This window comes from Oryctolagus cuniculus, chromosome 7, assembly GCF_051225735.1.
Source record: "Oryctolagus cuniculus isolate XC-2025 breed Fujian yellow rabbit chromosome 7, ASM5122573v1, whole genome shotgun sequence".
Classification (NCBI taxonomy): domain Eukaryota; kingdom Metazoa; phylum Chordata; class Mammalia; order Lagomorpha; family Leporidae; genus Oryctolagus; species Oryctolagus cuniculus.
This window is the reverse complement of record NC_142873.1, coordinates 50,632,119-50,654,035: the sequence shown is the minus strand read 5'-3', so window position 1 is coordinate 50,654,035 and position 21,917 is coordinate 50,632,119. Positions and strand designations below refer to the sequence as shown.

The 21,917-nt window shown below is 42.8% G+C and overlaps 2 protein-coding genes across 6 annotated transcripts in view; one reads left to right on the top strand and one right to left on the bottom strand.

The window, feature by feature from the left end:
• Positions 1-21,917, top strand: part of CHD1L (chromodomain helicase DNA binding protein 1 like) — a 136,224-nt gene that overhangs the window by 12,781 nt on the left and 101,526 nt on the right. The gene's annotated exons all lie outside the window — the stretch shown is intronic.
• FMO5 (flavin containing dimethylaniline monoxygenase 5) overlaps positions 1-21,917 on the bottom strand; it is a 59,672-nt gene that overhangs the window by 12,734 nt on the left and 25,021 nt on the right. For all 5 annotated transcript variants that reach the window (XM_051856023.3, XM_089336636.1, XM_089336635.1 and 2 more), the window contains 6 exon segments: positions 17,765-17,953; positions 15,518-15,680; positions 14,063-14,205; positions 10,799-10,998; positions 7,406-7,758; positions 1,005-1,077 (listed from right to left, as the gene is read on the bottom strand). In XM_051856023.3, coding sequence (XP_051711983.2) covers positions 1,005-1,077; positions 7,406-7,758; positions 10,799-10,998; positions 14,063-14,205; positions 15,518-15,680; positions 17,765-17,953 — 1,121 coding nt within the window.

Sequence of the window (21,917 nt, the reverse complement as noted above, 5' to 3'; positions counted from 1 at the left end):
GGAAGCACCTGGCTTCAGGTTGGCGCAGTGCCAGCCATAGCGGCCATTTGGGGAGTGAACCAATGGAAGGAAGACCTTTCTCTCTGTCTCTCTCTCTCTCTCACTGCCTAACTCTGCCTGTCAAAAAAATAAAAATGAATCTTAATGAAGAATGGGATGAGAGAAGGAGTAGGAGGTGGATGGTTCGGGGGTGGGAGGGCGAATATGGGGGAAGAACCACTATGATCCAAAAGTTGTACTTATGAAACATGTTTATTAAATAAAAGCTTTCTATGAAAAAAAAGAAATGAGGGTTGAGCATTTTGCTCAGTGGTTAAGACATCACTTGGGACGTACATATCCCATATGCAAGTGCCTGGGTCAAGTCCCGGCTCCTCCTCTTCTGATCTAGCCTCTTGTTAATGTGCAACCTGGAAGGTAGCTCAAATACTTGTTTCCCTGCCACCCACAGAATTCCAGGCTGGTGACTTAGGCCTGGACCAGCCCTGGCTGTTGTGGGCATTTGAGGAAAGAACAAAATCTTTCTCTTTGTTTTTTTACCTCTGTGTGTATGTGTGTGTGTGTGTCTGCTTTTCAAACAAAATGAAAATAAATATATTTTTTAAAAGTTTTATTTATTTGAAAGAGTTACAGAGAGAGAGGGACAAGCAAGAAGAGAGAGAGAGAGAGATCTTCCTTGCACTGACCCACTCCCCAGACAGCTGCAGCAGCTGGGGCTAGGCCATGCTGAAGCTAGGAGCCAGGAGCTACATACAGGTCCCCCACATGGCTGGCAGGAACCCAAACATCTGGGCCATCTTCCATGCTTTTCCCAGGCCACGAGCAGGAAGCTAGATCAGAAGTGGAGTAGCCTGGACACGAACTAGCACCCTTATGGGGTGCTAGCTTCATAAGCAGTGGTTTTATCCACTATACCACAACTCCAGCCCATAAAAAATTTTTAAAAAGGAATACAGAGGAAAGGTAACCAGGGAGATGAAAAATATTCCAGGAGAATTTCTTACCTTTTTGCCATTTTCTCTTGAACCTGAGATATTTCTGTCATCATTTCACTTTGTGAGGGTAAAGTCTTTAGCCCTAAAGAGAAAAAAATTAAAATCATAAGTGTAAAATTACCTCAGCAGAAACAAGGATCCTTATTAGCAATTACTATACTTTAGAGAATTCAAAGAAACACCACGTCATTTTCTGTACCCAAGGAGATTGCAATTCATGTATCACTTACCCTCTGACCACCACAGTGTAATGATGTTATCAACTGTGACTTTCTGTATTCTAGCTTGTCTTTGGCAGATGTTTCTCTCCTGCTCTCCCTTCCGACTAAAACCTGCCTCCTTGCTAACAATCTGGGAAGTGGAACATGGACGTGATGAAATGAGAAATGGCCTTCAAGAGAAATGGAAAGTGAGGGGCAAAGGTCAGGGGAGTGCAGGAAGACATCTACACCTGCATTCTTTTTTCTTGGATTATTTATTTTTGTACACCTGTGCTCTTGATAACAAAGAGGCTCTATACCACAGAGAGAGTAGGAAGTAAAAGCAAGCAAGCCATCACATTGTATGCCTAAAGCTCTTTGGGAAATAGGCTTCACCTTCCAAACTTTTTTTATTTGCTAAGACAGGGGCAAGGCCAAGGGCAAGTCTTAATACCCAATCTTGACAGATAAACTTACGCACCAAATACACTATTCCAGTAGTAGGAATTTAAAGCCAAGGACATGGCTAGCCAAAAGGGAACTGGTATTGAGGTCAGTATAAACAACTGTAAGCTTACATAATTATGAGCCAGCATTGTGGCACAGTGGGTTGAGCTGCTGCCTGCAGCACAAGCATCCCATATGGGCACCAGTTCTAGTCCTGGCTGCTCCACTTCCGATCCAGCTCCCTGCTAATGTGCCTGAGAAGGCAGTGGAGGATGGCCCAAGTGCCTGGGCTCCTGTACCAACGTGGGAGACCTAGAGGAAGCTCTTGGCTCCTGGCATGGGCTTGGTCTAGCTGTGGCTATTGTGGCCATTTGGGGAATGAACCCCTCTCTCTCCCTTTCTCTCTCTGTATCTCTGCCTTTCAAATAAACAAAGTAGATCTTTTAAAAAAAATTTACATAATTAGATATATGCCCAGATGTTCAGGAAATATGTCATTTAAAAAACTACTCCATCAGGTCCTAAGGTGTTACTCCAGAACATTCTAGAATGTTGGGTTTCAGGATGGGAATATATCTTGCCTAATACAAGCCTTCTCATCACACATTAATCAAGTGATTATGTCATTCCCTCTTAAATGTCTTTGGTAATGGGGATCTCATTACCTTCTGAGGAGATGAAATATCTGGCTGCTTAATGGAACATTATTTTTTATTGACGTTCAAATCTGCATCTATGAAACTTGCATCACTGGACCTACATCTGCCTTCTGGAGCCACAGTGTTAATTTTAACACATGGTAGCCCTTGAAACATGTCAAGACAACTGTCATAACTCCTTCAAATCTCTCATTATCAGGCTAAATAGCTCCAGGTCCCCATACAAGGAGTTTCATACTCTCTGCCATAGTGGTTGCCCTTTTCAGGGCCCACTCTAGCCACTCTCCTGGTTGTGGCACTCTTAAAATATAAGACTTGAAATTCAGCACTCAGAGATAGCCTGCTGTGTTTCTCCATGTGTTTTCTCATTTAATCCATGGGAATTATTTTTTTTTATTTGACAGGTAGAGTTATAGACAGTGAGAGAGAGAGAGAGAGACAGAGAGAAAGGTCTTCCTTTTCTGTTGGTTCACCCTCCAATGACTGCTACAGCTGGTGTGCTGCGCCGATCTGAAGCCAGGAGCCAGTGCTTCCTCCTGGTCTCCCATGCGGGTGCAGGGCCCAAGCACTTGGGCCATCCTCCACTGCACTCCGGGGCCACAGCAGAGAGCTGGACTGGAAGAGGAGCAACCAGGACTAGAACCCGGCACCCATATGGGATGCCAGCGCCATAGGCAGAGGATTAACCAAGTGAGCCACGGCGCAGGCCCGGGAATTATTATTTCAATGAGGAAACATTGAAATGCTTCATTTCAGATTAATCACAGATCTTTTTGAATGCTCAAAAAATAAAGAAATCCACATATTTTGAGAGTTGAGTTCCAAATTCCAAATCTCATAGTACAACCATAAATTTTACTTCTATTAGTCAGAAATATCATGGAGGAGGAAGTCTACTTATTAGCTGTGGGAGACAGCCAATTTGTCTTTTTTTTTTTTTAAAGCTAGATATGTATACAGTGTCATGTAATGCAGTTCTCCTCATTCGTTCATCTGTTCTTATAGTATTTCCTTGTTAGACACATACAGTCTTTCCCATGTTATCTCCACCCTTTGTATCTTGTGCTCTATATTGAATCCCCAATTTAAATTAATGGTCACAGCCCCTGAGCAGATTCTTTTCTCTGCCATCCCCAATATGCATTCTGTCACCAAATCCTTTCAGTTGAGTCTATCTCTCCCTGATACCTTGGTTTAAGCCTTCATTAGGTCTTCCTCAGACTCTGACCACAGGCTCTTACTGGCCAACTTCCGATTTCACTCCCCTCTAATGTATCTTCTAAATCGCACATCTGTTTTCCAGTTAAAATCTGTCAGTGGTTCTCCACGGCCTATATGAAGTGCAAACTTCTTGCAAGGCCCTCAAAGATTTTCTTTTTGCTTGTAAAGACTCATGTATTTATTTGAAAGGTAAAGTGATGGAGAAAGGGAGAGAGAGAGAGAGAGAGAGAGATCTTTTATTAGATGGTTTACTCTCCCAAATGGCCACAAAATTTGGGCCAAAGCCAGGAGCTTGAAACTGCATCCAGTTTTCCATGTGGGTGGCATGGCCCAAGCACTTGGGCCATCTTCTGCTGCTTTCCCAGGCACAATAGCATGGAACTGGACCAGAAGTGGATCAGCCGGGACTCAAACCAGCACTGTGATAGGGGATGCTGGCATCTCAAGCAGCAGCTTAACCCACTGCACCACAACGTCAGCCCCTCAAAGATTTTTCTTGATATCTCCTTTATGATTATCTCTAGCTTCCTTTTCCTTACTTCTTTTAATACTTTATTTTTCAGCATTCTGAACTGCTTGCAGTTCCCAGAACTCCATTTGTTCTGTCATTTTACTCTAACTTCACATAAACATTAATGACTTCCCTTCCTCTTATGGTCAGGATTTTCTTGTTCCTTATTAAACTATATGTAGTTGTGGCTGAGAATTGAGTACATATTTCTACAGCTCCCATACAGTCCCTCTCCATTGCTATTGGAACACGCAGCTATTGAGGGTACAGTAAATAGCTGCAGAATGAGTATAGCAACAGTCTTTACCTGTCTGCCTCACTTGGCGTTGAGTTCCATCAACAGAAGGATTGTATTTCCCACCTCCATTATCAACAGAGGGCCTGGTACATAGTGAGAGGTCAGTAAATGCTAGCTGATTTTCTGTAAATCCTGATCTGCCCAGAACATTCTGGTATAAAGATGACATTACAAGAGAAGAGAGAGAGGGCTGCCTTTTCACAGGACTGGAATTGGCCAAGATAGTTCATCAGCTGAGATCCTCAAAAAAGAAGTTTCAGTTACAGAATGTACAACTTCATTGACCCTAAGGCTAATTGGCATTTGTTTAAACTGATATTTGTCAGATGACTATATGTGCTTGGCACTGGTTTAGGCTTAGAACACAAAGGCAAATAAACATGATCCTTGTATCTGAACGGGTTTCAAGGTACTAAGGGAGTGGGGAATATACCTGGGCTTGTTCTGTACAAATCAGAAGCAAACAGAGGGCAGACCAAGGAGAGAACAGCAGAAGTAAAGGCACGGGGTCCATGGTACCTACTGGCTAAGTCATCCAGTGCATCCAAATGATTGCAGGGTGGGAGTAAAGACTAGAGAATCATGGGCCTGAGAAGAGCTGGCTGTGTCTGGGGGGTGAAGGACCTTGAATGCCACTATAACGCCATCTTGTGAACCACAGACGAGCATAATTTGATAAGACTGCCAAGGAAAGTCATGGAAAGAAAGCAGGGCACCAGTGAAAACTGCGAGAGAGGTGAAGAGAGAAGAAAAAGTTTTGGTCACGGCAAGGAAGCGCATTCCATGTGCTAGAAAAGGGTGGAATATTTTCTTGATGAGAGAACCATAATTCCAGAGAACAAAGAAAGAAGGAAAATGGAGCTTGGTATGGTTAAGGACAGGCTAGGAAGGACAGGTGAGCTGGGCAGGCATGAAACAGTGGGAGACACCAGCTGATGCTAAGGGTTTAAAAACTGGCACAGTGAGAGCAGAAATCAAGGATGAGACAGGCAAGCATTTGGTAGGTAAACAGGTGGGTCACAGACAGAATAAAAACTCAGGGTTCCTGGCAAGAGTTGGTAAAGTTCGAGGGAGTCTTTTGAAGATTTTTTTTTCCTTCTAGGTATTGGAAGAAATTTGTAGGAATTAGCATTGGGCTTCTGCTAGCATATGGAGTTGGGATTTTTGTGCATTTTTCCCAAGACTCCCTAATCCTATAGCCATTTTATAAACTTCCAAATGCTCATTTTTCCTATTTCTTTTGATGGTTCTTTTGTGCATTGGCTTGTTTTAATGAACCTCTCTTCCCTTACTTAATTGACCCAATTAAAAGGCCCATTTAATATGACCAGAACTAAGTCAACCTAATGAGTTACTTGTATTTGATTGTATTGTATTGTATTTGATTGTTTGTCCAGTGCTCTCAAGTTGTACATGATATACTGGATAGGACTAGAAGAAAATGAGAAATGATTGAAATTTGGGTACATCTGGAAAGGGTTTTAATTTACTGACTCTAAAACCACTGCTTCTCCCTCTTTTTTCTTCTCTGCTGCCATTAAAATCTTCACTGGGAGAAAGCAAGCTGTAATTCCAGTAAGAACTCTGAATAGTTTTACTCAAACCTTAGTAGTCATGGCAGATTTTATTATTGCAACCACAGAATCAAGAATAAACTTAAAGGTCACCTGTTTTCTGTCTGTTCTGAGGCTTGAATCTACTCCACATCCCACCGCTGGGATCCTATTCTGCTTAGATTCCTCACCATTGCAGGAGCAGCCCATTCTGTCTTGAAATGGCACTGGCTTACAGGAAAAAGGTTTTTAAATGGTAAGCTGATACCGTGCAACCCTTAAGATCTCACTCCTGGGTCTTGTTCAGCTGTCTGGAGCGAGCCCAGCAAATGGAGTTCTTCCATGCATCATCTGTTCTGGCGTCTGAAGGGAACTCTTATTTCCCCTGAACCTATTTCTCCAGTTTAAACCCCTCCAGCTCCTTCAGCTCTACTTCAGATATGTTTGCAAATCTTTTGATGCATTCTTATCACTCTCCTTATTAAATGCACTCCAGAGATTTCACTTTTAAAATAGGTCTTCAGATGTGGTATGACCAATTTCAAGGCTTGTGATGTTCTAGGACACGATCCTTATTAAAAATGATCTACATTTAGGCCGGCGCCGCGGCTCACTAGGCTAATCCTCCGCCTTGCGGCACCGGCACAGCGGGTTCTAGTCCCAGTCAGGGCACCGGATTCTGTCCCGGTTGCCCCTCTTCCAGGCCAGCTCTCTGCTGTGGCCAGGGAGTGCAGTGGAGGATGGCCCAAGTGCTTGGGCCCTGCACCCCATGGGAGACCAGGATAAGTACCTGGCTCCTGCCATCGGATCAGCGTGGTACGCCGGCCATTGTAGGGTGAACCAACAGCAAAAGGAAGACCTTTCTCTCTCTCTCTCTCTCTCTCTCTCTCTCTCTCTCTCACTGTCCACTCTGCCTGTCAAAAAATAAAAATTAAAAAAAAAAAAAAAGATCTGCATTTAACTAAGCTTGTTGGAAGCCATGTCATTCTGCTGACTCATGGTCAACATTCTGTCCCCAACCCCTGTGGTTTCTTTTGTAAGTACTCCCAGCCAAACTGAAAGGAGAAATAAAAGAGGAAATAAGATCTGAGAGATTGCTAGTCTACATTCTAAACTAGTCTCTTATCTGGCTGAAATCAACTCATGCCATTTCTACATTTGATTTTATCAAAAATGAAAAACAAATATATACTAATAGTATAAAATCTTCATGAATGGATTCCAACCTAGAATGCACACTGGGATCACCTGGGGAATATCTTGCTCAATGATCTTATGCTTCCCCTACTCCAGTCCTACTAAATAAGCATCACCAGGGTTGAGGTCAAAGCATGCCTAGTTTGGAATAATGTGTGAGGTGACCCTGATTAATCAATATACTTATATACTCAAAAGTGAATTGTATAGTTCTAACTTTGTGCCAGGCGCTGTTATAATCTTATATATTGTCTTAACGCACGTACATACACAGAATTAAACGTACTACCTATTATTATACAGTCAATTTGCACAGTCACTTACCTTTAAACACTAGGGTGGCCCATCGTGCTTGGAGCTCTGAAATGGGCATAATGGCTCCCAGGGGCTGGATCAAGCCTATGATTGCAAGAGTTGGCTTTTCCAGGTTAGGGGGGAAGACCTTTTTATACAGAGATACCTTGTTTTTCACCACTTTGACAGAGTCTTCAAGAAAAGGAAAGGAAAAGCTATAGCCTGTGGCAAAAATAACAGCATCAATGTCATCCTCCCTGGAGCCATCTTCAAATATGGCAGCTGTTTCTGTGAATTCCTTCACATTTCCTTTGATCTTGACAGAGCCAGAAATGATACGATTTGGCAGGTCATCATTTACTGTTGGGTGTTGACTCAAAGCTCTGTGAGGAGAGAGAGAGAGAGAATCAGTACCATGTAGGCAAAATTCTGCTTTTATGGAGGTGGTTAAATAATATGCCAATGGTCTCCCCCTCAGTTTATACATAAGATTCTAAAAAGGTCTAATACACACCAGCTTGAGATCCAGAACAGGATCTCAGAACAGAAACTGGACTCTGGATGGCACTGAAAGGAAGGGTGCTGGAGAAGTGAAGGAAGGAGCATCTTTTTTGAGGAGTACCTGTATGGCTTCTCAAGTAACAGTTATCTTCTGTGATAGAGGATCACAGCCAGTGGTTTCTATCCACGTATCAAGAAGCCTGATGGAACTAGACTGTTAACATTCCGTTTAGTCTCATTTCCAGTTTCAAAGGCCCAAGTGCTAGACCTGGATCATCATTTTCCAAACTATGCAATAAATTACATGTGCATTGCGATTTGCAGTTTATAAATTGCTTTTCCATGCATTAACTTATTTGACCTTTATATAATGCTATGGAAGAGGTAGGCAGTTGTCATATTTCAGGTTTTACAGATAAGGAACCTGAGGCTTGGGGAAGTTAGGTGACTTGCCCAATGTTACACACATAGGGTTTTAGAATCTTTATAAAAACTTTTGTATGAACTCCCTTGAGATACTTTGGTCCTGTTAAGTAGCATTCCATGCATAGTATATGATAAAGGTGCAAATAAATAAAATTAGGTTCCCAATATCTTGCTTTTTCTTAAAAGGGAGTCTTAACCCGTGACTCCTAAATTAATTGGCTCTGGGAATCCTCAGTCCATCATCTGCAGACACAGCTGGCCTGGCTTCAGTAGTACTATATGTTTGAATAGCTGTCATTGCTTTGTTGTGTGCAGTTATGCTTCAATTGTAACCTTTAGTTAGACTGCGTTCTTCATTCCAGACTCATGATTTTGTCTCTCTCTACACCACCTCCTTTTTACTAACAGAACCACCATCTACCTAGCTGTCCAAGCCGTAGAAATGTGAGTCTCATATCTAATTATCAAGCCTTTTCCCTTTGTCCCCTTAACATGCCCAAAGTAATTTTTATCTACTCCCTCTCTTACCTGGATTGATAGCTGTCGCATCCCCCTTTCACACCATTTTTGGAATGGTTGTTCTAAAACATATTTGTCATTATGTCACTCACTCATTTAAACCTCTGAATGGTTTTCAGCTCTCTTTATTCCAAACTTTTTGTTTAGCAGAGCATGCAAGTTTTTTATGCCCAGTGAAACTAGAGATGTATTCAGTCACTCTTCTACCTTTGCCATTAGTTTAGCTATACCAGGCTAAGTACAACTCCCATAGTGTAATGTACTTTTTATTATTAGTATTATTATTCCAAGACTTTGCCCTTAAAATGGTACTTCCCTGCCCTATTTTCTTGGTTGTCTCCTATTATTCCATAAAGCCTTTATTTTGCAGCCAGCAAAGACATGCATGCTAAAGTAATTGGGGGAAATGTTCTTGGGAAACAGTCTCCAATTATCACCCCACTTACTGTGCATTTCAAAGGGATAAATATCTTCATAATGGAATAACCCATTAGTTAGATACCACCTTATCCCAATGATCAAATCTAGCATTATTAATATGGGATAGGCTGATAGCAAGTGGCTCCCAATGTGACCCACCAAGATGATACATCATATCACCTATGGACTATATGTGCAAAAATATTTAACCTTAATATAATAAAGGGAAAACTACTGTGCAAGTCCAAATTTAAAGACTTTCTTCAAAACCATGCCTTGGAAAATATATTGGATTCTTAGAAATAAGAAAAAAGTTCATATAAAAAGAATAGAGAAGTATTTCAGATAAAGAGGGATGAAAGAGACATGATAACTAAATACAATGGTGTGACTGATAAGTGACAGTATCCGAATTTAAGAAAAAAAAAACTATAAAGAATATTATTGAGACAACTGGGAGATTTGAATATGCCAATATATTAGATAATGTATTTTATCCATGTTCAATTTCCCAAGTGTCACAACTGTGTTATGGACATGCAGGAGAATGCACTTTTTCTTAGTATTTAGGGTAAAGTGTTTAATGATTGGGATGCACTGGCAAGTGGTTCAGAGAAAAAGTGTACTTACATATGTATGTGTGCTTAACGGTGTATGTGTAGATCTGTCTGTGTTCAGAGAGGGGCAGAGAGAGAAAGCAAGCAGAACAAAGTGAACCCAGGTACAGGGTATATGGGTTCTCACTGGGGTACTTTTGTGGACTTTCCTGTAGATATGAACGTTTTCAAAATTATAAAATTGGACAGGGAAAAGCATTTAACATCAGCCTCTAGAAATGTTTTCACCATCTACTTTCCTGGCTGTGTGAGGACTCCACCCTGCATATTCTCATAACATTCTATGTCTTTCTTTCCCATTTTTTATTATTTCTCTTCTCATTAGAGTATTTAAGGTACGATCCATTTCTCAGCTCTGCCACTTATTGCTGTGTTGACCTTGTGCAAATTACTTTGTTTTTCTAAGTCTCACTTTTTATATCTTTAGGCTGGAGCTAAAAATAGTATCAACCAATATGGCTGTGGTGAGCATTAAATGAGATACTGCATATAGGTCATTTAGCACTGTGTCTTAAGTCCTCCCAAAACAGCAAGTTGTTTTTATTATTTCTGTTAGTATTATATCTTTTCTCTCTGTATTTCATGCCCATAATAATGCCTGGCTATAACAAATATGCAGTGCTTATTGGAGGAATGAATTAATGAATGATGTTGAATGAATTAATGAATGATGCCTTGTTGTTGAATATTATACAAAAATACCTGATACCTGAGAGAATGAGAAAATGATTAATGCCAAGGAGAATCAGACAGAAAAATACAGACTAGCGGACTTTAGACTCCTTGCGGGCAAGGTGATCTTCAGGTTTCAGATTCTGGTGTAATTTCAGACTCTATGGGTTTTACTAACGAAGAGGTACTGATAAGTGAATGGCCTGCAAAAACAGTCCTTATTCTTGTACCTTGGCCATTACACACGACCTGCATCTTGGGAACATACCTGTGTTTAGGCTTCAGACCAAACATTGCATGGTCAAACCTTTGGTTCATCTTTCTTTCCAAAAATGAATTTGCTATTGTTTCACCAGTAATCTTCTTCAAAAATTGACTAAATCGAGAAGACAGCAGTATATCAATAGGATATCCATGGTCGCCGACACGATTCATGATCCAAGCCCCTCTCCTGGTGCTGAGGAAGACCTGAGGCACAGTAAAAATTGATTGCTTTTGTTACTCTGGCTTATAAATAAACCTTCAAAAGCACCCCTGTTTTCTTCAAGATTATGTTCACTCAGTAGTCTGGCCTTTCAGTCCCTGTGTAGTCTTCAGTTTCCTGACATTTTCCTTCCCAAACACTAAGCTTACAATTAAGTCAGTGGATTCCCTGACCAAGAGCATGTTTTGCTCGGATCCACTGCAGCCATTTGGTTCATGCCATTTTGCCTTCCTGAAAGCTCTTTCCCCTCTTCATCCCCCAAAGCCTATTCACTTTCATGATCCAGGTCAAATCTACCTCCTGCATGAAGACACCACTGACCATTCAGGCTGACAGCTTTCTGCTCCCTGAATTTCTTTAGCACTTACCACTTGTACAACTCACTGAAAATCACGGAATGGAAAAGCTGAAAGCAACTGGAGATCATGTAATCCAAAACCCCTCATTTCTTATTTTTGCCATTGCCATTGATTGAATTATTAGCCCAAAATCCTGTTATTCATAAATTATATGGATACTATATACATATAAATGGATACATATACATATAAACTTTCTACACTGTTAGTTTCTGTCTCTTCAAATGTGTTTTGTCCAGGGTGGAAGGTCTAACCTCCCCAGCACATCATCACTTCCATCTATTGAGATGTGTGACCTGTCAGTCACTGTGCTGAGTCATTTATATTCTTACTTAGTCAGTACAACAACCTCTTGAAGGAAGTACTGTTATCACCATTTTATAGGTGAAAGGCATAGAGAGGATGAACAACTTGTTTGAGATAAAATATATGGCTACCAAGTTGACAGAGCTGTTTCCAATCCAATGCTTAAGAAATGTTTCATTAATTCTTAGTGGAAAAAAATTAAGATTGCTAGTAGGACAATAGGAAGTTGGTCCTCTGTATCCTCTACTGGACAAAGTCCATGTTTGCAATTTCCTTGCAAAAGTATCACCTCTTCTGCAATACACAGCTGTCTGGAATGATCTCCAGCCTTGTCAGATATTGAGTACATTGCCCCATGGTCTTTTGTCCAAGCGCTCATGTGAAAGGATGACCTGTCTATAGAGGGAGGCTCCAGTCCGTTACCCATGTATCCTCCCCAGCCGGCATAATTAAGTGCTTTCATGTTCACAGTTCACAGAATATGTGTGGTTAGGGAACCCCACAGTTTTGTGTTCAGGTTATTTAACTTGTGATGAATAATGTAAATGCTCACAGACTTAATTAAAACATTCTCTACTTGGTAACAATAATGCATACACTACAAGGCCGTTGTGGGGATGAATTAAGGATTTTGTGAAAGGTATGGTATAAAGACTTCATAAATGCTTAATGGCTATTCATACTTTTAGTTCTTATTTTAAGAAAAGCAGCAAGGGAAAGTGTTTAATCAAAATAACCTTAGATGAAATTGATCTTTTAAAAGGGGGATATTTTCTCTTCACACAAGCATTATGTCATAAGAATTACACGGAAACTTCCTTGATGAACTGAATTTCTAGGTGTGGTTAGATGCAGCTTCCTTGATATGTACCACCGAAAGCTAGAATGTGGCCACTGACAATGCCCTGCTGTGCGGGCGGTTTTGATATGCACTCTCCCAGGCTCTCTCACCCACACAGCTGCCTGGGCTCTGCCCACCTGCTTTCTTCTTCGACAGTCTCTAATCGCCCAGGGCAGGGAAGCCCTATGCCCCTCAGAGCCGATCATTTGAGAAGCCAAGAATATTTTTTTTTTCCAGGCAGAGTTAGTGAGAGAGAGAGTTACAGATAGTGAGAGAGAGACAGAGAGAAAGGTCTTCCTTCTGTTGGTTCACTCCCCTAATGGCCGCTAGGGCCGGTGCTGTGCCGATCCGAAGCCAGGAGCCCTCTCTCCCATGCAGGTGCAGGGACCCAAGCACTTGGGCCATCCTCCACTGCGCTCCCTGGTCACAGCAGAGAGCTGGACTGGAAGAGGAGCAACCGGGACTAGTACCCAGCGCCCCAACCGGGACTAGAACTCGGGGTGCCGGCGCTGCAGGCGGAGGATTAGCCTAGTGAGCCATGGCGCTGGCCAGATAAGCCAAGAATATTAAAGAAGGCTCCTGCAAGGGCCTGCACTATCATAACACCCATGCAAGTTTTTACCTATTCTTTTTTTTTTAAATGCAATAATTTCCTGATAAGTATTCAATGAACTCATGGAATAACATATGCAGTCTCATTTGTATTACACCTGGGGACAGTACAGGGAGAAAGTACTATTGGAATAGAGTTGCTGGTTAAGGTTCACTTAACAAAGTTAGAGCATTAAGCTTCTAGTTTAAAAAAATGGCTTCCAGCATATTTGTGAAGCAAAGCTTTAACTTGTGGAAGAAATACCAGGCAATTACCTCTTGCCAATAAAATTACAACTCAACGAAGACATGGGTAATAAAATGTAGTAATATAGTTTTCCAGGTATTTATAGTGAAGATACTTTTTTCTCAGTTCAAAATCTACGATACAAAAACCTAAGGAGATAGAAATTGCTTTAGGGCGAATGTCACTTTGTGTTTCTTAACTGTGTGCAAAGGCTGGCAAGCTGCTTATATGTGCTACAGTGGAGATGCTCTTTATACTGATCACCACCTTGTCTTTGCAAAGATGAGGTTGTTCCCCCCCACAATCTGGGGAGTGAAAAGGAAAGCTCACCCCCCATCTTCTGAGTGGGAAATTTTCAAGGAACACAGGTGCCTTTCTGACAACCTGAGACCCACTCTGAATGGTGCATTCCAACAACCTCTCCCAGCAAATATTTGGTCTTCCTTCCAGCCAGAGGCACACTCTGAGAAGATGGGTCTGTGGCCAGGAGTTCCTCAGCGTGAGGCCAACTGACTGCTGAGCTATAACTGGTAATCTTGGCTCTTCTATTAGCATTACTCACAGTGTTGTCAACTGAGGCAATAAAGCTAAGCCCTGCATTTGCCACTGGCACTGATGGCTCTGTGCAGACACATGCTCTCCTTGGGTCCACTTCCTAGGTGAGAGCGCAGCTGCAGTGAAGGAAGTAATTTACTGATTCCAACCTGCTTGGCTGTGTGGCTGATCTCCACAGCCAGGTCCCCTCCAGAATTCCCAATGCCAATGACAATGACTCTCTTTCCAGTGAATTTCTCTGGGTTCTTATAGTCTCGACTGTGCAAGTACTGCCCTTTGAACTTCTCAATCCCTGCAAGAGAAGGGAAAAGAGTTACCTGGTGATGGTTCCTGCACTGGATATCATCTGTCAAATCACTTGGGTTTTATGCAGTTACAAGTTCAAGCCTATATTCTCCCTATACTTAGCTGCTCTCTCGCCTATCTGAGTATCTCTGTCCATTTCCTTCTCTAATAGCCTTAGCGTAGAACCTTGTGGTTTCCTTGTCATAATTAGTATGCTTCACTCAGGATCTGTTTGTATTGTGGATTTGCAGTCTCACAAATCCAGAATGCCACAGAAAACCTCCATTCTCATTTGTCTTTTCTTTCCCTCAATACCTATGCCCACTGCAATTAGAATTTATATGGCATTACAAGCTCTAAAGCAGGGATGGGGAATGTCCAGCCCGCAGGCCATATAAGGTCCAGGAAATCATTCAGTCTGGCCCTACCAAGGCAGCTGTAGGTAACACTTGGAACTCAATAAATCTCCAGCAGGCTAATTTTTAAGCTGATAATTTTGTTTGGCCCAGTGAGTGATGTTATAAAACGGCCCTTGACAGACAAGTTTCCCCATCTAGAGTATACATGGAGTACACTTAATTTTTTTTTCAAAAATGAAAATCCAAACCAGAGACTGAAATTAAATTCCAAGCTTTCATTTCTTCCTTAGAAACTCAGTATTTTTGTTTGTTTCATTGCTGAAAAATCCCTCATTCATTCTAGCGGTGATCAAGAACTCTACATGCTTTCTTTTCATCCTTAGAAAAACTGAAGTGCCGGTGCCGCAGCTCACTAGGCTAATCCTCCGCCTAGCGGCGCCAGCACACCGGGTTCTAGTCCCGGTCGGGGCTCCGGATTCTGTCCCGGTTGCCCCTCTTCCAGGCCAGCTCTCTGCTGTGGCCCGGGAGTGCAGTGGAGGATGGCCCAAGTCCTTGGGCCCTGCACCCCATGGGAGACCAGGGTAAGCACCTGGCTCCTGCCTTCGGATCAGCGCGATGCGCCGGCAGCAGCGGCCATTGGAGGGTGAACCAACGGCAAAGGAAGACCTTTCTCTCTGTCTCTCTGCCTGTCAAAAAAAAAAAAAAACAAAAAACAAAAAAAAAAACTGAAGTTATGGTGAAACTAAATAGATAAGACTTCTAATTTCCTCTAACCTCCCAAATGACCATTATTTCTTTCTCCCATTCCCATGGCAACCACACAAGTTACCCAAACATGTTTCAATCAGGGTAAGCCTTATTTTACGCCAATGCTGGGATCAGAGACCAAAACCCTCCCATTTTTGGGAGGTCAGGTCGCAGGCATGGTTCAAGGGTCTTCCTTCCTGGTAGGCTACTTACCAGGGAAGCTTTCCAGTGGCAGGTGAGCACTGGTGTGATGGCCGGTGCAAACCAGGACCCCATCGAAGACAGCACTCTCCTTTTTCCCTTCGCACTCAGTCAGCACCTCCCATTGGCCCGACGTGGAGAAATCAGGCCGCTTCTTCACACTGCACACAGTGGTCTAGAAAGAAAAGTGAGAGCCCCAGGGGACTGGAACCACAGCTACAACCTGGACATCTTCCCTGACATGAGTCTCTGTGCAAATGTTACACAGAGGGCCAATATCACCAGCGCAACTCCCCGCAGGGATATCTGATTTTCATACTCCCCAGATAAGAACTGTTGTGTGTTGGGCTGTGGTCAGAGTGAGAAAACATCTACACAGCCAACTCAATACAATAGAGTTGGCACGCTAATACACTCTGCTCTGCTTCTAGAAAAGTGCAGATTCCTGGGTCTCTGAGTCCATGCCCCAGCACACGACAGCACCGGAGTAAAGCGCCAGCCTCCAGGACACTTCATGGACTCAACGCCCATTCCTCCTCCAACCCTCAGACACCCTAAGGTCCCTGATGTCTTAATGAAAGTCCAGCTCTCATTGGTTAGCCTGAAGTAAGTGGATGAGACATAGGATTCCCTTTCCTGGTAGAGCACAAAAACATCTCAGTGGCTCTCATTTTGTATAAATAAATCTCTCCTAAGTTTCTATAAATGCCCATTTTACAAGTAACCATAAAGAAAGACCTATGAGGTAGAATAGTCAGTGGAATAATTTTAAGCTTTTTAAAAAAGTAATTAGGGGTAGACATTTAGCCTAGCTAAGGCTCCAGCTAACAGCCCTCATGCATTAGGTATCCCTCTTCTGAGTTCCAATGGATGGATCTCTGTAGCATTCATTACCCCGTCACTCTCTGGTGTTTATTAATTATATTTATAATAAACATTTTTCTCTTTATCTAAGCTGCAGTGCTGATTTTTTTGTCTTTGTTATCTGCACTGCTTAGTATGGAAACAGAGTTTTCCCATACGTTGTTTAAGCCAATGAGGAGGCGCACCACTGGGTTGTAAATGACTTACTCTGGAAGTTGTCACTGATGTTATCACTTTATTATTGTTGTTAAAGGCATGATTACCAGAATTATCAGAAGGCTAAAGATCTGGGCTTTTTCCCAGCTGTCAGAAATAACTGTTCATTTATGGTCATGATTAGAAATCACAGAAAACGGGCCGGCGCCGCGGCTCACTAGGCTAATCCTCTGCCTAGCGGCGCCGGCACACCGGGTTCTAGTCCCGGTTGGGGCGCCGGATTCTGTCCCGGTTGCCCCTCTTCCAGGCCAGCTCTCTGCTGTGGCCAGGGAGTGCAGTGGAGGATGGCCCAGGTGCTTGGGCCCTGCACCCTATGGGAGACCAGGAAAAGCACCTGGCTCCTTGCTCCTGGCTCCTGCCATCGGATCAGCGCGGTGCGCCGGCCGCAGCGCGCCGGGCCGGCCGCGGCGGCCATTGGAGGGTGAACCAACGGCAAAGGAAGACCTTTCTCTCTGTCTCTCTCTCTCACTGTCCACTCTGCCTGTCAAAAAAAAAAAAAAGAAAGAAAGAAATCACAGAAAACTCATGGAAGATTGTAGAGCAGGAAGGGACCGTCAAAATGATCTAGTACAAGCTTATTTTACAAACAAGGAAACTAAGACCAACTGAAGCTAAAGAATGTGCTTGTCTAATTTGCTTGTCCATAGTGAATGGTAAACCAGAGACCAGAATTCAGACTTCGGTTCTCCAGTTCAGTGTTGTTCCTTCTACATCAGAGTTCATGTCTTCTTCACTTTATCAATGACTTCCCAATAGTTACTTCACCGGGTTACTGTGGTGATTGCATGGATATAATGTGTTGGAAAGTACTTCACAAAGTACAAAAAGGTTAAGCAGTAGTGAACAAACTGTTTTAAAGTTCCCACCCCATCAGTCCTGTTCCACCACTGGGGAAACATTTCCCCGAATCTGTTTCCTTGCAATCAAACACTACAGTGTGAGATGAAGGCAGTGAAGACACGCTGGCAGATGGCTTCCTGTATCTGCAGCCACGTGAAAGACAGGCCTTTCTGTGAATATTTTGTAAGATCCTGAGAGGCCAGAGGGGCATCTCTGCCTGGATAGAACAAATATGTGTGCGTATCAAGTCAATCCCTAGATGTAAGCACTATTACATAAAGCCACGTCATTCATTGACTTGACAACTCCAAACGTAAAGATACCCACAAGACTCCCTACCTTAAACTGAATATACTTCAGAAGACCAAATTCTTTGGCGTACATCCTGAAGTACTCCAGGACCTGGGAGTTGTGCATGAAGTTAGGAAAATGATCCGGGATGGGGTAGTCACTGAAGCACATCATCTCCTTGGAGGTGTTGATGATCACGGATTTGTAGATACTGGCCCTTCCTTCGTCGGGACTTTCCTGCAGTGAAGAAGCCGCAGGAACTTGAGAATGAACTTCATGACTTACGGATACTCAATAAACATTGGAAAAAGTTTGCTGGAAGAAAAGCCAATTAAAACAAAATACAGGCACACACCCCTACACATCTTCCAGGATTTGTGCCCTTATACAGCTCCTTCCCATCGAATCTGGTAGTGTCTGGTTGGGAGTCTTAGAAACCTCACGCTGTCGTGAAAGCCAGCAGCCCTGGAAGAATTCCAGCTACCCTGAGACGACCACGCTGTGAGGCAGCCCAGCCTAGCTACATGAAGACAGTGTCTGTGAGAGAGGTGCAGCGGTCTCCAGAAATCCTAGCTACCCCAGCTGAAGATCCAAACACATGAACGCAGAGGCCACGTCAGAGTCCAGTCTCAGCTGTCATCTGATTGCAATCACCCGAGATTCTAGAGGACAGCTGCCCAGCGGAGTGGCAGTCTTTTAAATAGGGACTTAGCAGCCAACATGGTAGCACAGGGAGTTAAGCCACCACTGCAACACCAGAATTCCATACTGAAGTGCCAGTTCAAGCCCCACTGCTCCACTTCTGATCCAGCTCCCTGCTAATGTGCCTGAGCTTGGGTCCCTGCCACCCACGTGGGAGACCCAGATGGAGTTTCTGGTTCCTGGTTTACGCCTCGCTCAACTTCCAGTTGTTACAGCTATTTGGGGAGTGAACCAGCAGACAGAAGATTCCTCTCTCTATCTCTTTCAGTCTCTCTCTATATATATAGCTGTGTCTTTCAAAATAAATAAACATAAGCACATTTCTAAAAACAAATTAAGAAACAGCAGAGACATTTTGGAATTAAGAAGCATCTAGAGTTGGGGGAGAAGAGGCACATTCTTAACTTGTAAATTTTATTTCATTCATTGAACAGGTGTTTTTAAAGTTCCTCTGTAATAAAAGACTGTGTTAGTTCCTGAAGAATACACACCTGTCCCTGTCTTCCAAAGGTTCACTGTTGAGTGTAGGGAGTTCTCACATTCTCCACAGCAGGTTTGTTGGGGTCATTGAATGAAATTAATTACAGCTCTTAAACATTACTCAGTTATTTGTACTCCTTTTTCCAGTTGCTGGCACAACAAAATATTATCTTGTGTCAACAAAAGTCTTCAAGTGCCCACAACCACCTGATTGGATCCCAGGTAGGGTGTTTCTTTCTTTTTTTTTTTTTAAGATTTTATTTATTTATTTGAAAGAATTACACAGAGAGAGGAGAGGCAGAGAGAGAGAGGTCTTCCATCCACTAGTTCATTCCCCAGTTGGCCACAACAGCCAGAGCTGCGCCGATCTGAAGCCAGGAGCCTGGAACTTCTTCTAGGTTTCCCACGTGGGTGCAGAGGCCCAAGGACTTGAACCATCTTCCACTGCTCTCCCAGGTCATAGCAGAGAGCTGGATTGGAAGTGGAGCAGCCGGGTCTCGAACCGGCGCCCATATGGGATGCTGGCACTTCAGTCCAGGGCGTTAACCCATTGTGCCACAGTGTTAACCCTCAGCTTTACAGAGAGGGAGCAGAGCAGCACTGACTCAGCTTTGGGTCTCCTCTTGAAGTTTACAATTTCCTGCCACCAATGAATAAATCTGCCCTCTACAAAGTTCGCACCAGGGTCGCATTTTCTGCATAGACACAAGGCTCACACATATGAGTGAAGTTCATGCAAGGAAAGGGGGAGCAGGGGATGAGGGTGGGGGTAACTGAAGCTAAAGGAATTAGAGGCATTGGTAAGGACAGAAGAAAAGAGGAAAATGACTCCCCTTCAGTGGGCCTTCTGTTCCCGTGTCAGACTCTCAGAATCTCATGCACAGATACTCGTTGAACTGTTATACACAACCTTGTCTGCACACTAGAATCATCTGGAGGCTTTAAAAAATACCAGTGCCCGGGCTACACCCATCAGACCCTGTGTTAATTGCTCCTTGTCCAATGTGTGGACAGGTTTGAGAATGTGTAGGAGGTTCGACAGAGCACAGGAGCGCTTACAGCGCCAGAGTTTATCCCACTAAGTTACAAAGCCCTTTCTGATCCATCCCTAGCTAGACTGCCAAACACCTGAGGGCAGTGTTGGGAAGTTCTTTTATGTATTTAAGTCTCTACTTTATCTAACATAATCTGAGGTCCAAAAGCCTTTACTCAATAAACTGATATTGACTTTGCTTTAAGACTGCACTGTCATCCTCATTTCTGACCTGGGAAATCTAGGGTAGAGGCTATGGGGCAAAGGTCCTTCACGTGGGTTATGCATTAGAAAACATCCAAGCAGAGAGCTAACTTATTGGAGCCTCAGGCCAATAAAATCATAAACTCATGGATATAGATTGATGACATATTTGTTAAAATTCTCCAGCTGATTCTTCAAAGCGCAGCCAAAATGTAGAACTATTGTTCTGTTAAGTGTTTTTGCATCCATTTGTTGTTCTATTCTTTTTTCCCTCTAGTTTTTGGTGGAGGGAGGAAGAGTTAGTTACAAAATTCGCGGATTTAAAGTAAGAGGATGTTTACTATTTAATTTAATATTTAAACTAACATTTGTTAAATATGCCACATTTTACATTATGTTGTATCCTTATTCTTTTTTATGTGATACATATAATTTGAAACTTCATTATGTGAATCTAGTTATCTGATCAGCAGCATCAACATGCCCTGGGGCTTGTTAGAAATGCAGAATTGTGGCACCATCCCAGATTAATGAATCAGAATGTACATTTTAGCTAAATTTCTGGTGTTTCATGGGCGTATGCAAGCTGGGGAACACTGATTAGGTACACTTTAGGATTTAAAAAGAAACCCAGATTGACTGAGGAATATTAAAAAATTTTTTCCAGTATTAAGTACTTATTAAATTCTCAAAATGTCATAAAAGTTTATCATTTTTAAAAGATTTATTTATAGCTGGAAGGCAGAGTGACAGGGAGAGAGATGGAGAAACATAGAGACAGAGACAGGGGGAGAAAGGAAGAAATCTTTCATCTGTTGGTTCACTCCTAAGATGGCCTCCACAGCCAGCAGTGGGCCAGGCTGAAGCCAGGAGCCAGGAACCCCATCTAGTTCCCTCACACAGTTGGCAAGGATTCAAGCCCTTGAGCAATCATCCACTGCCTTCCCAGGCACATCCCTGGGAAGCTGATCAGAGGTGAATCAGAGGCGGAGCAGCCACGACTCAAACAGGCACTCCAACGTGGGATGCGTGACACGTGAGGCAGCTTAACCTGCTGTGCACAACACTAGCCCCAGGTTTATAATTTTCAAGCTACTTCATTCATTAAAGTAATTTGGGGGAATGAAATTCAAGCTGATACATATAACATTAGCACCCACTTGCCACCATAAGCTTGATCTTGAGTGAGGGAACAGATAAAGAATTAATTGAAATTAATGTCTTGACTAATCTATACAAGGCTACAGTAATCTATACAGTTACTGGTAGCATTCAGTAATAACAAGTGCAGGCTAATGCCTGTCTGGCAGGTAGAGCAGAGAAAGAGGAATAAAGATAAGGAAAGAAAAACAGTGGCATCTAATAAAATATGCCTGTTTGGCAGACAGAATAGGAAAAGAGGAAAATACAAGTGATAGATAAGTATCTGAGAATCATACACACTGAATCCCAGGGACCTGTCACAAGAAAGAGAACATGGAAGCCCGGGTGTCTTCCTGGCCCCCCATGGCAATGGGATGGAATGGGCCATTCCTGTATATGAAAAGCTTGGGAAGAGGAAGAGCAGGACTCCAAATAATAAGTAAAGGAGTGGTAAAGAAATAGATAGTAGAGAACATTCCCAAGGAAGCTGCCATCAGCATGTAAAAATGTTTAGTCTGAATAATGGGTGCTTTAAAACTTTGGGTGCCACAGCTGTGGAAAATGGGAGAATGAAGGTGTTCACCTCCATAACACACTCTGAGCAGCCTCAGACAGGATGTTTCTCACAGATTCACTTAC